Source organism: Ovis aries, chromosome 8 (assembly GCF_016772045.2).
Source record: "Ovis aries strain OAR_USU_Benz2616 breed Rambouillet chromosome 8, ARS-UI_Ramb_v3.0, whole genome shotgun sequence".
In the NCBI taxonomy this organism is placed as follows: Eukaryota; Metazoa; Chordata; class Mammalia; order Artiodactyla; family Bovidae; genus Ovis; species Ovis aries.
The window spans coordinates 71,988,190-72,009,143 of record NC_056061.1 but is presented as its reverse complement, the minus strand read 5'-3'; the positions used below and the strand labels follow the sequence as shown (position 1 = coordinate 72,009,143).

Below are 20,954 nucleotides of genomic sequence, written 5' to 3'. Positions count from 1 at the left end.
AATCAGGGCTTCTGATTTACAGGTCAGGATTTAGAAAAAAGACTAAATGTATATTCTTCACTCAAAAAGGCTATTTTTACAAATGCTAGTATGTAGATTCATTAATTTCCAAAATGAAGTTGAAGTTGAATTGATGGAGCTCGGCAGATATACAAGAATGCACACTGAATATATACAATCCATGATTGGTGTTCATTACTCAACCAAAAGACAGATGAGATTCCACAGATATCCTGTTAATGGTACGTGGATGTAATAAAGTGGAGAAAGTGGGCCAAAAAAGTGTCCATAATTATATGAAGGCACTCTGTCAGAGTAACTCTAGGGTCAGGGAGGGAGGGAAGTAAGCTTTTCACTAAAATTGTTCAAGATTCCTCTTTTAAATTAGGAAATCCTCAATGGGACAGCATATGACCTGCAATGAAACTAAAAGGTATTCATTTTCCGGATTCAGTTGACAGACTTTAAAGGCTGCCTTAGGCGAAGTGATTTTACTAATAACATAAACCATCTTATTTTCTATTAAATCCTCCTTACTTGGGATCACTACTGCATGCTCGTAGGGGAAACATTTTTTTAAAAATACATTTTGCAGCTGCTCACCAACATTATTGACTTTTCTAAATAATGCTCAACAGATCAAGGAAGATTTGAAGCATGAGATTTTAAAGCTGAAAGATTAGGTTTTCATACCATAATGCTGGCCCTCACAGAACCCAGGGGCTGGTTGGAGCTTTAGTTTATGAACAAAAGCATGTCTTGAAAACCTTTGAAACTAAGTTGAAATTAAAGCCAGTCTACAAAGATAGATCTTTTTTTTTTTTTTTTTTTTAAGATGCCACAGATCCCTATAGGTATCTTTCTAGGACCTGACATCAGACAAAAAGCCAGGATTAGAGGATCTGGGAAAACCTCAACTGTCTATTGCCAGTCCAGTGTCATGGTGGGCTTTTCACACACTCCAGGCTCCAGTGTGTCTTAACTACACAATTTCTGAATCTGTTTAGGTCTTCCTCAGGTCCTTTTTCATTTTTAAAAATCAGAAATCTGCATATTTATTCCGCATCTTCCCGGTTTTAAATTTACTTTCCTCTCATCTTGTATTCAGTGTGAATAAAAACAGCTATTCATTATCATCAAAACATACCACATGATACCATATATAGAGAACCCAAAACACTATTTCAAAACTTCTTTGAATTAATGTTGGGGGATGCTTATCATGTGCTAATTAGTGTGCTAAGCATTTACAATAATTATTCCATTTGTTCAAAGGTCCTGAAGGCAGAAAGTGGTAAGGCTGGAATTTAAATGTTTAGGTCTCATGACCCCCAAGATGCTGATTATTTATAGTTGAATCACATCAACCTGTGTGTGATGGAGTTTCAGGGACTCTGGGAGCCACAGCAGGATCTGTGGGAGGAACTCCACAAATGACACCCCACTGACCCCCTAATATATCCCAGCACTCTCCCTCCCACTCTGGGGGCCACAATAACTGGAAAAGAATTGCATACTATTTATCACCCTCAAAAGTACTTTTTTAATCAGAAGAGAGGTGGGGAGAGAAGGGAGAAGCCACAACACACATATACATAACCATCACACAAAAGCCTCCAAGCAAACATCATTAAGGATTTATTTGAATTTTGCATGCAGTGTGGGGAGCCAGGCTTTCTCCTTTCTTCTGTGTTAGCACTCTGATTTCCCATGCTAACCATAATGCTCCAGTATCGTAAACATTTATATATCATCCATTTAAATAACGCCCATACTAGGTCCCATTCATTGAAATGTAAATGATCACAAAAGAGCCAAGGCGGGAATCGCAGTGAAAGCTGTAACATTTATTGAACAGAGGACATATGTTTGCAGATCACAGCGTTGCATGAGCATACATTCCAGGATTCATAGCATGGTTCCAGTTCAGCTTTCTCACACAGTCCCTTTTTCAAACGGTAACTGAAAGGAAAAAGGTGTCAACTGCAATTACATACACAAAACCACAGGGCAACTTTCATTTAGAATGCATCTCTGCTCTACTACCTAGATGGACACAAGGTGCTTTTTCAGGCCCGTGCTCACATTTTTGTATGATTAGAACTTTTCAAAGAACAATGCTTTCATAACCCACAGGGTATCCGAGAATACTGTCCACCTTATCAAGCTGAGCAACAACTTCAATGAACAGCAGAATTTCTAACATTTGTCTTAATCAATATCCCACTTTGCCTTCAAGATACTCAATACAGCATCTCAGTTTTTGGAATAACAAAGGAAAATTCATCTGACAAAGGGCATGGTACAGAATATATCTATAAAAGGTATTTCTCATCAACATTAAATAGCCAACTTCTTTCCTTTTGTTCTAGTGGAAGAAATTCTGGCCAAATTGTAAAAAAAAAAAAACAAAAAAAAAACCACCAAGCTCTTGAAGTAGTCTTTAACCTGCATAACCTGCAATTTTCCTCTAAACATTATCTTTAAATAATAACAATAAAAAATAAAGTTTAATTTCTAGGAATTTAAACAATTTAAAAGAAAATCTCTATTTTGATCAGTTAAAAACAGATTGTTCATTTTTCTGAACTACTGTTCTTTTTTCTTTCCTTTTATGGAAATATCTAAAATAGTGATCATGAAATAGAAAATGATTATATTTTATCTCCTTAAGAGATTAATAACAGAAAGCTGAAGAGGATTTTTGAATCAAAGAATCTGATAGTGTAAAACATCTGATATAGGAATGCTTCATTGATTACCACGTGGATTATTAATAAGAATAAAATTAGGAAATCTAAAAGAGAAAGCCTAGCTGATTCACTTTGCTCTGAACAACTAATTTTGTTTAATTTAATACACCATCTATGATCTATGATGGCTTTCTTCTAAGCACAAGTTGTCAGCTGATCTAAGAATTCCCTATTACTCCATCCTTGGTCTGAATGGAGATCTGGCCATTTTTAAGGTGAAGCTCTTGCTTATGTCTTGCATATGTATCTGGATATAATCTTCTTCTTTATTTTGAAATTCAGAAATCCTCTGCCTGTCTGAACGTGATATTTTAACACATAATTAAATATTACATGTAAATATTAATCATTTTGTCCAAGAACTAAACTTTCTTTGACCTTCTTTTTGTTACTGCTCAGTGCTCATGCAAAGACCTTTTTATAACACCCAGACTCTTCACTGAGAACAAATCAGACAGGCTCATCTGTTTGCTGGCAGGTGCATCCCAGGCATACCACATCTGGTTTCTCTTCATCTAGAAAAGAGTTTGCTGATCCACCATCATGTGCTTCGTGTCTTGGCTGGATTCATCTCAGAAAAGGCTATGGGGGAATGCCCACGTGTACTCCTAATTTGTAAATCACAGTCATAAAATGAGAGGAAAATGCACATTTGCCCTCACTAATTTGCAGAGAAAATTTATAAGTCTAGAGCTGTTTTAAAAAGAGGTAAATTAAAGAGTTCCTTTATATGTGACTATTTCCCCAGACTTGAAAAACACTGACCTTAGTCATTGGTTCATTGTTTTTGAAAATCAGTCTTTTCATTCTATCAATAAACACTTCTTCAACCCTACTATGAGCAGGTACTGAAACCCTGTTTTATCCTTCCTAAAAGAAAGCAAGGATTTCCCAGGTGCCACAGTGGTAAAAAAAAAAAAAAAATCTGCCTGCAATGCAAGAGATGTGGGTTAAATCCCTGGGTGGGGAAGACCATCTGGAGAAAGAAATGCCAACCCACTCCAGTATTCTTGGCAGGGAAATCCCATGGACAGAGGAGCCTGGTGGGCTACCAGCCATGGGGCTGAAAAGAGTCAGACAAGACTGAGCAACTAAGCACACACACAAACACACACACAAAAGAAAGCAAAGGGCCTTATTCAGTGGGTTGACAGCCACAAGGACATGTCAATTTATGCTTGAGTGGTCTAGCTAGTTTTAAGGTAATCTCTTCTATATAAAAGGAAAAAAAGAAGGCAAGAGAGTGAGGCACTGTACACCTACTATATGTCAAACACCATGAACTGTGTGGGTTTGTTGCAGAACTCTTAAGCCTCCTAAGAACTAAGAAAGGGTATTTATTCTTCCTATTTTATGGACAAGGATAAAAAGTCTTTGATGAGTTCAGTAATTGTTCAAGATCATTTCCCATGCTATAGTCTCAGCTTGTCTTCTTTTTTAAAAAATGTTTATTGCACTGTTTGCAGATGACATGATCCTCTACATAGAAAACCCTAAAGACTCCACCAGAAAGTTACTGGAGCTAATCAATGAATATAGTAAAGTTATAGGATATAAAATCAACACACAGAAATCCCTTGCATTCCTATACACTAATAATGAGAAAATAGAAAGAGAAATTAAGGAAACAATTCCATTCACCATTGCAATGAAAAGAATAAAATACTTAGGAATATATCTGCTTAAAGAAACTAAAGACCTATATATAGAAAACTATAAAGCACTGGTGAAAGAAATCAAAGAAGACACTAATAGATGGAGAAATATACCATGTTCATGGACTGGAAGAATCAATATAGTGAAAATGAGTATACTACCCAAAGCAATCTACAGATTCAATGCAATCCCTATCAAGCTATCAGCGGTATTTTTCACAGAGCAAGAACAAATAATTTCACAATTTGTATGGAAATACAAAAAACCTCGAATAGCCTAGGCAATCTTGAGAAAGAAGAATGGAACTGGAGGAATCAACCTGCCTGACTTCAGGCTCTACTACAAAGCCACAGTCATCAAGACAGTATGGTACTGGCACAAAGACAGAAATATAGATCAATGGAACACAATAGAAAGCCCAGAGATAAATCCACACACCTATGGACACCTTATCTTCAACAAAGGAGGCAAGAATATACAATGGAGTAAAGACAATCTCTTTAACAAGTGGTGCTGGGAAAATTGGTCAATCACTTGTAAAAGAATGAAACTAGAACACTTTCTAACACCATTCACAAAAGTAAACTCAAAACGGATTAAAGATCTAAATGTAAGACCAGAAACTATAAAACTCCTAGAGGAGAACATAGGCAAAACACTCTGAGACATAAATCACAGCAGGATCCTCTATGACCCACCTCCCAGAATACTGGAAATAAAAGCAAAAATAAACAAATGGGATCTAATTAAAATTAAAAGCTTCTGCACAACAAAGGAAACTCTAAGCAAGGTGAAAAGACAGCCTTCGGAATGGGAGAAAATAATAGCAAATGAAGCAACTGACAAAGAATTAATCTCAAAAATATACAAACAACTTCTGCAGCTCAATTCCAGAAAAATAAACGACCCAATCAAAAAATGGGCCAAAGAACTAAATAGACATTTCTCCAAAGAAGACATACGGATGGCTAACAAACACATGAAAAGATGCTCAACATCACTCATTATCAGAGAAACGCAAATCAAAACCACAATGAGGTACCATTTCACGCCAGTCAGAATGGCTGCTATCCAAAAGTCTACAAGCAATAAATGCTGGAGAGGATGTGGAGAAAAGGGAACCCTCTTACACTGTTGGTGGGAATGCAAACTAGTACAGCCACTATGGAGAACAGTGTGGAGATTCCTTAAAAAACTGGAAATAGAACTGCCTTATGACCCAGCAATCCCACTGCTGGGCATCCACACTGAGGAAACCAGAAGTGAAAGGGACATGTGTACTCAATGTTCATTGCAACACTGTTTATAATAGCCAGGACATGGAAGCAACCTAGATGTCCATCAGCAGATGAATGGATAAAAAAGCTGTGGTACATATACACAACGGAGTATTACTCAGTCATTATAAAGAATACATTTGAATCAGTTCTAATGAGGTAGGTGAAACTGGAGCATATTATACAGAGTGAAGTAAGCCAGAAAGAAAAACACCAATAAAGTATACTAACGCATATATATGGAATTTAGAAAGATGGTAATGACAACCTTATATGCGAGACAGCAAAAGAGACACAGATGTATAGAACAGTCTTTTGGACTCTGCGGGAGAGGGAGAAGGTGGGATGATTTGGGAGAATGGCACTGAAACATGTATGATATCATATATGATATGAATCACCAGTCCAGGTTTGATGCATGATATAGGATGCTTGGGGCTGGTGCACTGGGATGACCCAGTGGGATGCTATGGGGAGGGAGGTGGGAGGGCGGTGCAGGATGGGAACATGTGTACACCCATGGCAGATTCATGTTTATGTATGGCAAAACCAATACAATACTGTAAAGTAATTAGCCTCCAATTAAAATAAATAAATTTATATTAAAAAAATAAAATAAAGTAAGATAAAATTTTTATTGAAGTATCATTGATTTACAATGTTGGGTCAGTTTCATGTGTACAGTACAGTGAATCATTATACACTTGCATATATCCAGTCTTTTTTCTGGATTCTTTGCCCATATAGGTCATTACAGAGTATTCAATAGAGTTCCCTGTGCTATATAATAAGTAGGTCCTTATTAATTATCTATTTTTATATATAATAGTTAGCTTATGTTCATAACACAATCACTACAGGAAAAAGCTATCAACATGATTCTAGAATTTGAACTCAGATCTGAGGAACTCCAAAACGAAAACTCAGTGCTTATTGTTTCTGTTATTAATTTCACAACAGCAAGATGGTATAAATTTCTCTAGATAGAAAAAATGCCTGAATAACAGCTATTCTAAATTGATATAAATTCCTTTGTGAGGAAAGAACTCTTAAAATTATGCATTCACTCTGCCAAGAATATGTGAGTTAAATCTCTATCTCAAAAATTTTAGATCAAATAAAGAAAATTTTGCTATAATCCTCCCAATTCCTCAATATTATGAAGTCTGTAATTAACCTCTCTCTATGGTCTAGGAAATACAAATAAAGATAATCCTCTAGTTTTGATAAGATATTTATTTATCCCTCCATTATTTCCTTCTCCTTAAAAAATTAAGGATACCATGAATGTTAGTTAAAAGAGAAAAACACTGTGAAAAATTACTCTTCTTAAGCATTATTATCTCCAGATACAGTTCATGGTAAGATTATTTCCTTTCTCATATCTATAGTCTAGCTCTTAACTCATCTTCATTTAATGCAAAGGAATTAATGGGCTTCCTTCAATACTTTTCTGCTTATTTTAAAGCTTTCTTCCTCTACTTTCAGGTAAGAAATCTTTAAACTCCACAGGCTATTTCACTGTTCTAGATTGTGCCTCTTAATTTAGATGCTGTTGTTGTTCAGTTGCTAAGTCATGTAATTCTGCCACTTTGTTGACTGCAGAATACCACAGCTCCTCTGTCCTCCATTCTCTCCGAGTTTGCTCAGATTCATGTCTATTGAGTAGATGATGTTATCTAACCATCTTACCCTCTGCTGTCCCCTTCTTCTCTCGCCTTCAGTCTTTCCCAGCATCAGGATCTTTTCCTATGAGTAGGGTCTTTTCCAGTGAGTCAGCTCTTTGCACAGCTGGCCAAAGTATTGGAGCTTCAGCTTCAGCATCAGTCCTTTCAATGAATTGTCAGGACTGATTTCCTTTAGGATTGACTGGTTTGATCTCCTTACAGTCCAAGGGACTCTCAAGAGTCTTCTCCAACACCACAGTTCAAAAGCATCAATTCTTAGACACTCAGTCCTCTGTGTGGTCCAACTCTCACATCCATACATGACTACTGGAAAAAAACCATAGCTTTGACTATAGGGACCTTTGTCGGTAAAGTGATGCCTCTGCTTTTTAATAGGCTGTCTAGGCTTAGCATAGTTTTTCTTCCAAGAAGCAAGCGTCTTTTAATTTCATGGCTGCACTCACCATCTGCAGTCATTTTGGAGTCCAATAAAATAGTCTGTCACTGTTTCCATTGTTTCCCCATCTATTTGCCATGAAGTTATGGGACTGAAGGCCATGATCTTCCTTTTTCGAATGTTGAGTTTCAATCCAGCTTTTCACTCTCCTCTTTCACCCTCATCAAGAGTCTCTTTAGTTCCTCTTCACATTCTGCCATTTTGCCAGAGTGGTATCATCTGCATACCTGAGGTTGTTGATATTTCTCTTGGCAATGTAGGTAGAGGATTATCATTTTCAAATTTCAAGAGCAAACCCAAAGAGAAGATTTAAACTTGGCAAAATAATTGAAGTTACACATTATACAAATAGAAAATCAAACTTGAAATGACTGAAGAATTTTCTAGTTCCTGTAGATTGCATCATAATGCCCAGGATGAAAAAAATAGATTTTTCAGAAATCGGGTCCTCTCCAGCAACAATTCAATAAATGCATGAAAATGCACATCTGTGAAATAAATCTGCCACAGATGCTGCACCTGGAAATGAGGTCTAGAACAGGAAGCCATTTATTATCACAATAAATCATATCTATAATCTATAGAGATCCCTACTCCATGAACAAAAAAAAAAAACCTAGTTTGGAAATTTTAAAGACTCTAGTTCACTTAAAAAAAATAATGATGAAAGATTGATTGGAATATAACTCTTACAGAGCTGCAAGCTACAGCATGTTATTTAAAAGACATGGTATACATACTTTCAGAGCTTAATTTCCTTGCATTTGTACTTAAGAATGAGACTGAATTTACCTAGTCTAAATTAATCTTTCGAAGTGACCAAACTATGTAAACCTGATATTTTTAAAGTGATTAAAATGGCCCTTGGAGAACTTAACTGCCTACTCATTCCAGTATGCACCAGGAAAAAATGAAGGTAGATTTCTTTTTTTTCCTGAGAGTTTCCTACTCTTGAGTATTGTGTGATGTAAACTTTTATCTCTTACATACATCTAAGCAGTGCAGAGAAGATTTTGGAATACAGTACTGCCTAGCTGCTCTTAGAAGCTGTTTGACAATGGGGCTGGCTGTGTTTCTAGATCTTTCGGATGGTCTCCTTTCAACTAAGTTTTTGGTCTTCTCAACATGATTGCATTTTCTAAGCAGAAAAGAAAACTGCCAACATCCAAAAGCAAGAACATCAGGAAGCAGAAAAAATTCAAAATTCATCTTCATTTCCTCCTCTCACCTCCTTCTACTCTCCTTTTAGGCTCTGGTTATAAAGGGCTCTTAATATCCACTCCCACTGCTCACCCCCCACCAAAGGCCTGAAATCAGAGTCTGGGGAGGCAATCTGGGGCATAGCAGCATCCAGAGCCGAGGAAAACCAGCCATCAAGCCACATATCTGGACCTTGCTCAACGTATGTCAGAGTAAGACACTCTTACAGTTCCCAACACTCAAGTTCAGTCAGATGAAATTTAAAAACAGAAGTTAGAAAAAAGTTTCTTCCTTTGCTTTTCTTTCCTTACAAGTAGATCTTGTAAGGAACATAAATCTGTCACTTTTATCATTCTACCTATATCTGAAATAACCATATAAAGCACCTTAAAAAAAGAGCTCCTTCAAACAAACTATTCTATATAGAATTATGTAAAATATCTCAAACTATGAAAACACAATCTTATATGAAGTGGAAAAAAAATGTTTAAATACAAAATTAAAATTACTATTCTCAATTTAAAGGCTAATTTAGAAATGATATAATGTCTAGCTATTGCCAGAAACTTTTTTGTCTTGTATTACACACTTAGTCAGATTAACCAAAAGTTTTAGCCAGTCTCATTTGTTTTCATCAAGAATGTATAGTATGGAGGGCAGAACCCCCAAACACGCAGAAGACCGTTTCTAACAATGGTATGTTTTTTAAAAAATGAATTCAGTACTTCCTTATGTGTGATATTTCACTGCCTTTTGTCTAGCTATTATGAATGTGTTACCCAGTATACTAAGTTGATAATTCCAGAATTTTTCCAAGCAAAAAGTTAGGCTGATGAGTATTTCCAGGGTCATCCTCCATTTCCCTTTTTGAAAGAAGGTTCTAAATATGCCCTTTTCCAGTCTTCAGGCACCTTATCAGTCCTCCGCGAGTTTTCAAAAATGATATCTAGCGGTTCTGTGATGACTTCGGCCAATTCATTAAGAACTCTAGGATGCCAGCCATTGGGACCTGTGGATTTGAACATATCGGGGTTATTGAAGTTCTCCTTTACCCGTTCTTCCCCTAGTCCATCACGGATTTCTGCTCCATTTTTTAAGTCATACTTGTCCCCTTCTGGTTACCATATGGACTTTTGAAAACTAACTTTAAGACTCTGTCATTTATCAATTTTCTCTTTGAAGCTAATAATAAGAAAACGTACTTTATTCTTCTCAAGTCTATATTTGTTTTTTTAAAAAGGTCTACTTCTCTTTCCTTTAATGTTTCTTATGAGAACAGGAAAGTAAAAAAAATTAAATAAAAATATATCTTGTAATAAGTTTGCTTTCCTAAATCATATCGCTCAATTCTACACTTTGGTAGCCTTAGTCATAGAATATCAGTCAACATACTGCAAAATATTTCAAATGCTACCTAGCTCACGCTCAGGAGGTATGTATCTATCCAGCTTGTCTGTGTAAAGGCTAATTCAAAATGCACCTTCCTAAATAAAAGATTCACAATCATCTTTAATCATAATCATTTGTGTGCACAAATAGTAACTTTTCCACACAGGCATTTAAAAGCATATTTGTGCACAAGCTGGAAAGAGATGAATCAGGATTTCTTACAAAGAAGTAACCTAGCAGAATTCATCTGCTATTGTGTGGTCATCTGCACCAGTGTTCTGGGATTGATATTACACTAATTATCTCCAAGCTCTGATTGGTGTTGACAGTTTTAACCCCTTCGTGGTCACGATGATTCCTCCACAAATGAAAGGCAGCAACAGATTACAGTTTCCTGCCCATCTGTCACCATTGTGCCCTGGGCCAAGAGTCCCTTGACAGATCAGAGTGGACAAAGGAGAAAGGAAAAAAAAAAAAAAAACGGTGCAAAGGAAGAATGAGGATGCCTGGGTCTCTCCCATGATTTTTGATACGACAGGCAGACGGTGCTGCTTGGATTCAACCATTTACATGTTTTTCGGTGTGTTTGTTTTTATTGTTGTTTAACTGAAAAAGCTTTTCGAAAAGGTTGAATCACTTTTGCTCTCTTTCATTTTTGTTTTTCTAGTCTACAACTTTTCAGTGTTACCCCTAGTTTTATTTCTTACAAAAAAAAAAACTGTATTGCAGGCATTATTGAAAGACTTTAAAAAATTATTCTGCACATTTCTCTAGGGTACAATAATTTGTTTTAGCACATGCTATGTTCACCCCTGCTCAAACAGCCACCTGCTGATAGCAATATGTTAACTAATATGTCACTATTAATTACTTTGGGTAAAATCATCCAACAATTGCATCTAAATGGATAGAAAGTATTAATAGCCATGCTCAGAAAGTTTCTTTCCCCAGAGAATCTGGCTGTTTTGAGATCTTTTTGTCCCTGTAATACCAAGTAATAATATCTTAGTACTCACTAATATATTCAAATAGTCACTCAGATAAACCCATCTCCAAGCCAATCCATTCTTCTACAAAAATCAAGCTCCTATTATAAACTATGTAAAAGTAATATCTGATCTAACTTGACAAGCCAAGTTTTTTGTTTTTTTGTTTTCTTTTTTTGAGGGGAGGAGTGAGGGAAATTTAGCTTAACATGAAGGCAAAACTGTTTCATTTTTAATGCTCTAATAAGTGAATAAATGAAAAAGTGCTGCAACAAAAACGTATTTGCTTTAGAGTATAAGTTAACTTGCTATTTCTGCCTGAAAAACCAGAAGGAATCTCTGGTTACAGCATTAGGGCAACTAAGAGCTGACTCATTAGAAAAGACTCTCATGTTGGGAAAGACTGAAGGCAGGAGAAGGGGATGACAGAGGATGAGATGGTTGGATGGCATCACCAACTCAAAGGACATGAGTCTAAGCAAGCTCCGGGAGATAGTGAAGGACAGGGAAGCCTGGAGTGCTGCAGTCCATGGGGTCGCAAAGAATCAGACACGACTGAGCGACTGAACAACTGAACAACAAAAGACCTCAGGAAGACTACAGCTGAATTTTGACAAAGTCACCAAGGAAGGAAGACACCATCCTGAGAAGACTCTTGTTAAAACAAAAGATTCTCAGATGTTGCACCATGCCTGATACAGCTCTGCCTGAAGTCAGCAAGATACCCCCGCCAACCATTAAAGGTCACTGTGTTAAAGATCATTGTCTTCCAGGAACCTATGGAAATAAAAAAAATGCCCTGGACAGGCTATCATCTAGTAAATGCAGGTACCCTCCACATTAAACTCAGCTAAAGATGTGCGCCACGAAGTCATTCACAAATATAGTATCAAGCTAACAGCCCCAACTGAAACCTCTTGCGTCTTAGTTCAGCAAAAACCAATTGCATTGATTAAACAAGCCCAGCCTTGCCATTTGCTAGTTTTCATTCTTTGGGGGAAAGGGTGGGAGGCAGACAAACAGGATTTCCGCAGTTGGGTCATGGAGAGTTTCAAGATGTGAAAGCAGTCTCAGAGAACAGTAATTAGCGGAGCACATGTTGCTTCATGATCAGAGGAGACATTAGTAATTTCCCTGCTAGGAAGGCTCCTTGGCGCTCTGGCACCTGGCATGCACTGTGACATCCTGGATCCTGCTCCTTATAGATCCCACTCTTCAAGCAAAAGAGAAATGAACAGATGTTTACAACTCTGATCAGCATTAAGGAGGTAACTGCTAAAAAGATGTCTTATGGGCAAACAGGCGATGTCAGTCCAGTCTCACTTCACAGAGCTGCTCCTATCAGCTCACATTTTTTCCATTTTATTTTCTCCCTAAATTGTCCAGCATATTCCTACAGAGAGAGAGAGAGGAAAAAAAAGCCCTTTCTTCATTCCTTCAAGGAAAATAAAAATCTGTTCTATATAAGTTTGGGCTTTCCAGGTGACACGAATGGTAAAGAATCCGCCTGCCAATGCAGGAAACACAAGAGACGCGTATTCAGTCCCTAGGTCAGGAAGATCCCCTGGAAGAGGAAATGGCAACCCTCTCTAATATTCTTGCCTGGGAAATCCCATGGACAGAGAAGCCTGCCAGGTTATAGTCCAGGGGGTCACAAACGGTCATACATGACTGAGAACACACACATACACACACCTTATAAGCATTTACAGCCTTCTTTGAATATAGGACTAGGTTGACTTAAAAAAAAAATCATGAAAAAAATTGCCTCAAATCTGGTCCTTTCTCAAAACTCGCAAAAATCCATCTCTGGACCAATAAACGAGTGAGTGAGTGAGTGAGTGAGTGAAAATAGCTCAGTCGTGTCCAACTCTTTTCAACCCCATTGATTATACAGTCCATGGAATTCGCCAGGCCAGAATACTGAAGTGGGTAGCCTTTCCCTTCTCCAGGGGATCTTCCCGACCCAGGAATCGAACCTTGTCTCCTGCATTGCAGGAGCTAACTGAGCTATCAGGGAAATCACAGAATCAATAAATGGTAAATTATATTTTTGGTTTTACTAATGTTCTTGAAGCTTTACTGTTTTTAAAGACAGAGTTTATAAAATTGAATGCCAGCAGTCTGTAATGTGCCAAATTATTATCTATTTCTAAGGAGATATTACTAAAACATTTATAATCCTAGCTGGCCTAATTATTCCCCGACCTGCTTTGAGACATTCAGAGTTCTTACCTCAGGGCCATACAAACCTAATTCCTGAGCTGAACTGTGGCTTTCTCAGTCTTACTTGTTCTAGGATATTAAGAAGGGTGAGAGAAGAAGAGAGGAAGTTTTTCATTTCCCACATTATCTGGCAATTCTAATCTGTTAGAGTTCCAATCAGAGAAACAAAGGGGGTGTACGGAGGCACAGAAAAAGTTATTGAAAGAATTAAAAAAACTATTATCCTGTGGCTAAATATTAAGTTTTATGAGATAATGTGTGTTTTTTTCTTAGCTGATTATTCTGATTTTTAACTGACTTCAGGTCTGCTACTCTTTTTAGCTTCTAATTTCCCCTTAATTAAAAGGCAATCACTGTCAGGTTCAGGATAAGCCATTTAGAAGTTATTTTGCTATTGTGATATTATTTAAAAGGATGTAGCCCCATTGCAGATGTAGAACCAATAAATTCTCCACTTATGGTAGCTGAGATTAAAAAAAAACAAAAACAAAAAACTGGTGACTGTATAATAATAGTCCATGCAATTTCCTTACAATTGGGGGTGGGTCAACTGCCTCTCGGAGAAGGGAATGGCATCCCACTCCAGTACTCTTGCCTGGAAAATCCCATGGATGGAGGAGCCTGGTGGGCTGCAGTCCATGGCGTCGCTAAGAGTCAGACTGAGTGACTTCACTTTCTCTTTTCACTTTCATGCATTGGAGAAGGAAATGGCAACCCACTCCAGTGTTCTTGCTTGGAGAATCCCAGGGACAGGGCTGCCTGGTGGGCTGCCATCTATGGATCGCACAGGGTTGCACACGACTGAAGCAACTTAGCAGCAGTAGCAGCAGCAACTGTCTCTTAGGAAAAAATTAATAAAAAATAATGGTACAAATGTTGCCTGGATGGCACACATGCACTAATCTGCTGATATACAAGATTTTTTTTACCACATGACTTTCTCAACATTTAGCCATGTCACACTACCTATCACTATGGACCCAAGGAAGACTGGTAATGCTCTAACAGACTGGGGAGGTGGCAGGTGTGTATAAATACAGCCTCATTTTAGCTTCAAATTTCTCCAAAGGCATAACCACATTTTAGACTTCTTTATATCCACTGCAGCCGTGAAATTAGAAGACGACTGCTTCTAGGAAGGAGAGCTATGACAAACCTAGAGAGTGTATTAAAAAGCAAAGGCATCACTTTGCAGAGGTCCATATAGCCAAGGCTATGGTCTTTCCAGTGGTCATGTATGGATGTGAGAGTTGGACCATAAAGAAGGCAGAGTGCCAAAAAATTGATGTTTTTGAACCGTGCTGCTGGAGAAGACTCTTGAGAGTCACTTGTCCAGCAAGAGATGAAACCAGTCAATCCTAAAGGAAATCAACCCTGAATATTCACTGGAAGGATTGATGTTGCAGATGAAGCTCCAGTCTTTGGCCACCTGATGCTAAGAGCCAACCCACTGGAAAAGACCCTGATGCAGGGAAAGACTGAAGGTAGACGGAGAAGAGGGCAACAGAGGATGAGATGGTTGGATGGTATCGCCGATTCAATGAACATGAACTTGGGCAAACTCTGGGAGATGGTGAGGGACAAGGAGGCCTGCCTTGCTGTAGAACATGGGGTCGCAAAGAGTCGGACAGCACTTGGCCTCCAAAGAACAACAGCAATATCCACCCTGGGAATATTATACAGCATGTCATGTACTACTACTGCTGGCTGATTCAACTGTCCACAGTAAAATTTTTCCATCCAATTTCTCAGTAAACTAAGTTGCTATCAAGAAAATTTAAGTCTAGCAAGTCAGACAGGAGTATAGATACCTTTGCCTACATGGCAGAGAAAAAATATCAATATCAATATGTTGACTAATCCCATCGGAATCTTCATGGTCACCTTTCAGTTCCTCCAAATGCCTCTAAGGGGCGCGTCTGAGCTGCTGGGAAGGTTGAGGCTGCCTCCCAGAACAACAATCTGAAGGAGCCAATGTCATGTTACACAGTGAGCTGGCATGGATATCCTTCCTGCTACAGGTGTTCCACAGGGCAGGTTTCTTAGGGATTCTATAGACTAGAAAAACATTTGCCCGTTCCAGAATGACCTGTGTATACTTTCTTTTTTTGACTGTAAACACAAATACCCAAATGCATTATAAACCGTTCTTTATCCTGTCTTCATTTATGGTGTGTCCTTGCTAAGCATTGATTTACTAGCTAGTTTCTGGACAAAACTAAATAGGTTATAACAAACTGCACTGCTACTCACCACTTTCTCTGGACTCACAAGAGTTCTAGGCTTCACTCAGGATTAAATTTGCAGGTTTTCAGCAAATTGAAAGTATACTGGAGAGGATGGAAATTTTCCTACCCCTTCTTATTCAGCAAACCCTCAGGAAAAGACTCCAAGGTTAAAAGACAAAAGCGTCTTGGTTTATTCTCTCCTCGAGGCATTAACTGGCTTTATAATTTTTCCAACTGAATAGCTATGTAAATTCCTGATTTCTTAAAAGCACTTTGTTGTCGTCATCGCATATTCCAAATATGCTAAAATTCCCCCACATGGAGAGCAGCCCACGAGGCTGTGCCCTGCAAGCTGCAGAAAACTCCAGGAGACAAGAGGCCTAGGACCTCCCTCACTCCCCAGATCAGAGTTGGTCCTGTCTTATCTCTACCAGGAAGAAATTATCAGGAATTGAACTGTTAGGAATTCTGAATTGTTCTTTCAGCAATTTTATAATAATTAACAGCTGGTCACAACATGAAGCTGGGGCTAGGTCACCACACTTTCAAGAAGTATAATAGCACAGTTAAGGAGGCAAAATAGTAGCTGGAGGGGACAGTGGTTTTAAGAACAAGGAAGGATCTGGGCACGTTTACAGAGGAGTGGAAGGGTTCCATGGAGAGAGACCAAATGCAAGAAAACAAAGGGATAATTACGGGCCATAATCATGACTAAGGCCAAGAGTAGATACCCAGAGGACGGATTAGTCTTAGAGGGGAGAGGGTAATTTTTCACCAGAAACAGAGGGAACAAAGAACAGATGGGCAAAGATGCCAACACTTTGAGATGAAGGAGGGGCGAGGGAGCTCTTGTGCAACAGACTCGACATTCTAGGTAATGACGTAGCCAAGGCCATCTGCAGAAGGGGAGGTGAGGGGGCAAGGGTAGTTTTAAAGCACCTGAAGGTGGCATGGGGGCTCTGAAACAGTCACCAAGAGAATTGTGACATGAAATCAGCTTGACAGTTCCAAGAGGGCAGATTAGGCTGGGCTGGGCAGGACTGTCACGGAATGACAATGAAAGGGCTTTTAGAGGCTTTCTATACTATGCTTCAAAGTCTCCGAATGCTACCCAAAATAGTGATCAAGACACAGGCCTAGAAACGCTCAATAGAAGTCCAGAACAGAAACAGTGATAAATGCTACAGGATGCTGAATATTAGGGCTTCCCAGGTGACTCAGTGGTAAAAATGCTCCTGCAATGCAGGAGATGCAGGAGACGTGAGTTCTCTCGTCCATTGAGTCAGTGATGCCATCCAACCCTTTCATCCTCTGCCGTCCCCTTCTCCTTCCTCCTTCAATCTTTTCCAGCATCAGGGTCTTTTCCAATGAGTCAGTTCTTCCCATCAGGTGGCCAAAGTATTGGAGTTTCAGCCTCAGTGCTTCCAGCGAACACTCAGGACTGATTTCCTTTAGGATGGACTGGTTGGATCTCCTTGCAGTCCAAGGGACTCTCAAGAGTCTTCTCCAACACCACAGTTCAAAAGCATCAATTCTTCAGCACTCAGCTTTCTTTATAGTCCAACTCTCACATCCATACATGACTACTGGAAAAACCATAGCTTTGTTGGCAAAGAGATGTCTTTGCTTTTTAATACCCTATCTAGGTTTGTCCTTACAAGGAGCAAGTGCCTTTTAATACTGTGGCTGCAGTCTCCGTCCACAGTGATTTGGGAGCCCAAGAAAATAAAATCTGTCACTGTTTCTACTTTTTCCCCCATCTAATTGCCATGAAGTGATGGGACCAGAAGCCATGATCTTGGGTTTTTAAATGTTGAGTTTTAAGCCAGCTTTTTCACTCTCCTCTTTCATCCTCATCAAGAGGCTCTTTAGTTTCTTTAGTTCTTTATGTTTACAGTACATACTATGATTATAACTAGTCTACCTCAGTAACAGTCAACAGCTACTAACAGTAACTGAATAAACTTCTGTGCCAGGCACTGTGCTGAGGACACAGCATACTTAAACATAATCTCCCTTACTTCTTACCATAAGCCCACATGATGGCTCTCCTGGACTCAGTTTTACAAAGAATCTGAGGCTTTCAAGTATAGATATCCTGAGAGTGTCAAGTTAGTGGCAGAGCAGTTCTATCCAACAGTGAAGTCCACCCTTGTAAAAGTATGCCTGCACTCCCCATCATTTTTGTTTTATTTTATTTATATATGTATTTATTTATTTTGGTTGCACAGCATGCAGGACTCACCCAATAAGGGACTGAAACCATGCTCCCTGAAAAGGAAGTAAGGAGTCTTAACTACTGGGCCGCCAGGGAATTCCCCCCACCATTTTTGATTGGGAATGTACAATAGTTGAATAACATCCCCTCAGACTCACAGCCACCTGAAATTCCAGAATGTGAACTTGGAAATACAACCTTTGCAGATGATGTAAGCTCTGCAGATGCCATCACTGGTGTCCTTTCAAGAGGAGAGGAGACACAGACAAAGAAGGCCATATGAAGACGGCCACGCAGAATGCAGTGATGCAGCTATTCATACAAGCCCAGTAATGGCAGGAGCCACCTGACGCTGGGAGAGAGGCAAGGAAGAATTCTCCCTTCAAGGCTTTGGAAGGGAGCACGGCCTCACCAAAACCGTGTTTTCATACTTCTGGACTCCCAAACTGCTAGAGAGTAAATGTATGTTGCTTTACGCCACTCAGTTTGTGGTACAGCCCTCAGAAACTAATATGCAACCCTTTCATAGAAATATATAATTTCTCAAATGAGCTTAGGAGTATTTTTAATCACTTCATTTTCAGCAGTACATGCAAATGTGATTTTAAGCAAAAAGTATTTCATTTTTATTCAGGGTAAGAAATGTGCATAATACTTACTTAGATATTATATTTAATGTCATTCATAATATATAAGAAAATTTTAACTTCATCCTATTAAATAAATGATGCCAACTATTTAATTATGTAGGAAAATATGATTTATAAAAAATACATTAAAAACTAAATACTGTGTTTCTGCATGGCCTCCATGTATATTAAGATGCAGACTGAGATTTAACTATTTCCTACACAATCAAAAATATAAAATAGTCAGCAGTTGGGGTGAATGTTTTTATTTTGCTTGATGTCCACTAGTTTATGTACCTGAATATTTATGATTTGCTTTAAATTGCAAGATAAGAAAAAAGGTTTCAGTGACTACTTGTATTTCTCTACAAATCACATACTACATACATGGACATTTTTATTTCCAATAAGTTAAAAATGAATGTAAATGCCAGTATTTTTCTATTCTGCTATCAGTTATTGAAGAATTGAAGAATGAGAGTTTAACGTGCAATGTAAGCATATTTGAGATCTAAGAGGTTTTCATTTCACAGAGGAAAATATTTAAATAATTTCCATTGTATGCTTAAAGATATGTAATGAAAGAGTTACTATTCCCAACCTGGAGAACTTTTTTGACTCCTTTAACAGTTCAGAAACCTCCAGCTAGTCAACATGGCGATTTCTATATTAGCAGTTCTCAAACATCTGGTTCCAGGAACAATTTGTAGTTTTAAAAACCACGGAGGATTTCAAAGAGCTTTTGTTCATGAATTGTAACTCATATATATATGCATATAAATAAAATAACTTGATATTTACCATATTTGAAACTGCAAATGAGAAATATTTAAAATATTTAATTCACCTAAAAATTAAAATGGTACATTCATCAGGTTAATATAAATAACATTTTTATGAAAGATATTTACCCCCAAATTAATAATAAACATTGCATTGTTTTTCATTTTTGCATATCTCTTTAATGGCTGGTTTAATAGGCTACCGAGTACTTACATCTTCCACACTTGAACTGTGATAATATGCTGTTTTAGTTGAAATGTATGAAGAAAATCTGTCATTAGAAAGAGGAAAATATTTTAATAGCTTTTCCAGGTAGACAATTGTAGACATTCTTTTGATACCATGCCAAAATTGACAACGTATAGTTTCTTAAGTCAGTTCCAATGTGAAATCTGAAACCATAGCAATAAACTTTTTGTACTCCATTAACGATATGAAAATCTGTCTGTCTTCTACTATTAACAGACCCTTTCTCATATATGACTTGGTAATATCATGCATTAATCATTTGGAAAGTATTGGGTTCCTGAGTTATGCAAATCTTCTAAATGTTAACACTTCATCATCATTCAATGTCAAAAAAGAAACATATGCTACTATCACCACCTACCTCATCAAAAAAGGCTTCAAGTCTTGGGAAACTGTCAGTTTTACTGTGGCATACACGTTTTTAATGTAAGTTTTACTTAAATATTCAAATTTTGTTATTAACAAATATTGTCCATTGTTTTTCTTAAAATATTACCAGTCGCTCAGTAGCCTATGATTCTTTGTGACCCCATGGACTGTAGTCCACCAGGCTCCCAGGATTTTCCAGGCAAGAATACTGGATTGGGTTGCCATTTCCTTCTCCAGGGGATCTTCCTAACCCAGGAATCAAATCTGAGTCTCCCACATTGCATGCAGACTCTTTACTATCGGAGCCACCAGGGAAAGGTTCACTTTATTCACTTTCAAGAAATTTAGCTGCCAAATATCCAGTAGGTAACCATAGTTTGTTCCACAGTGTTCTTCTAAGTGAAAATGATATTCCATGACTAAAGCAGCTAGTTGAGCTAGTAACTTAGACAACAATAGAAGGGGTTAGTAAGAGACAAGGTTCACATTCACTTCCATTTGCAACAGAAATCTTTGTGAGTGGTTATCAAAAAACATGTACTCAAAAGTTGAGACTTAATAAGCTTACTAATTTCTACTGCTTCATCAAGGCCATTTTAAGGAAAATGGTCATTTTCTTTGGCATGTGTACAAGAATGCCACAAGCACTAACGTAGTTTAGTGTCTCTGCCTTAATTGGCATTAATGTGATAGCATTTTTACACCTAGTGGCTTTTGTGCTACTAATGCAAATGTCCACAAAGTAAAAAAGGCAAATAATGTCAAAGAGTACTGTTATGAAATAATTACCTTGCAAACTGAGTCTTGGGGACCCCCAGGGAATCTGTGGACCACACATTGAGAACCATAGTCTAAACCACTTCTAGA

General features: G+C 38.0%; 1 protein-coding gene across 1 annotated transcript in view; it reads right to left on the bottom strand.

Moving 5' to 3' along the window:
* Window positions 1-1,826: 1,826 nt before the first annotated feature.
* The window catches only part of SAMD5 (sterile alpha motif domain containing 5), a 68,505-nt gene continuing 49,377 nt past the window's right edge, over window positions 1,827-20,954 (bottom strand). Inside the window, exon 2 of the mRNA XM_027972533.3 lies at window positions 1,827-10,019. Coding sequence (XP_027828334.1) covers window positions 9,957-10,019 — 63 coding nt within the window. The 3' untranslated portion in view covers window positions 1,827-9,956. The remainder of the gene's footprint in view (window positions 10,020-20,954) is intronic.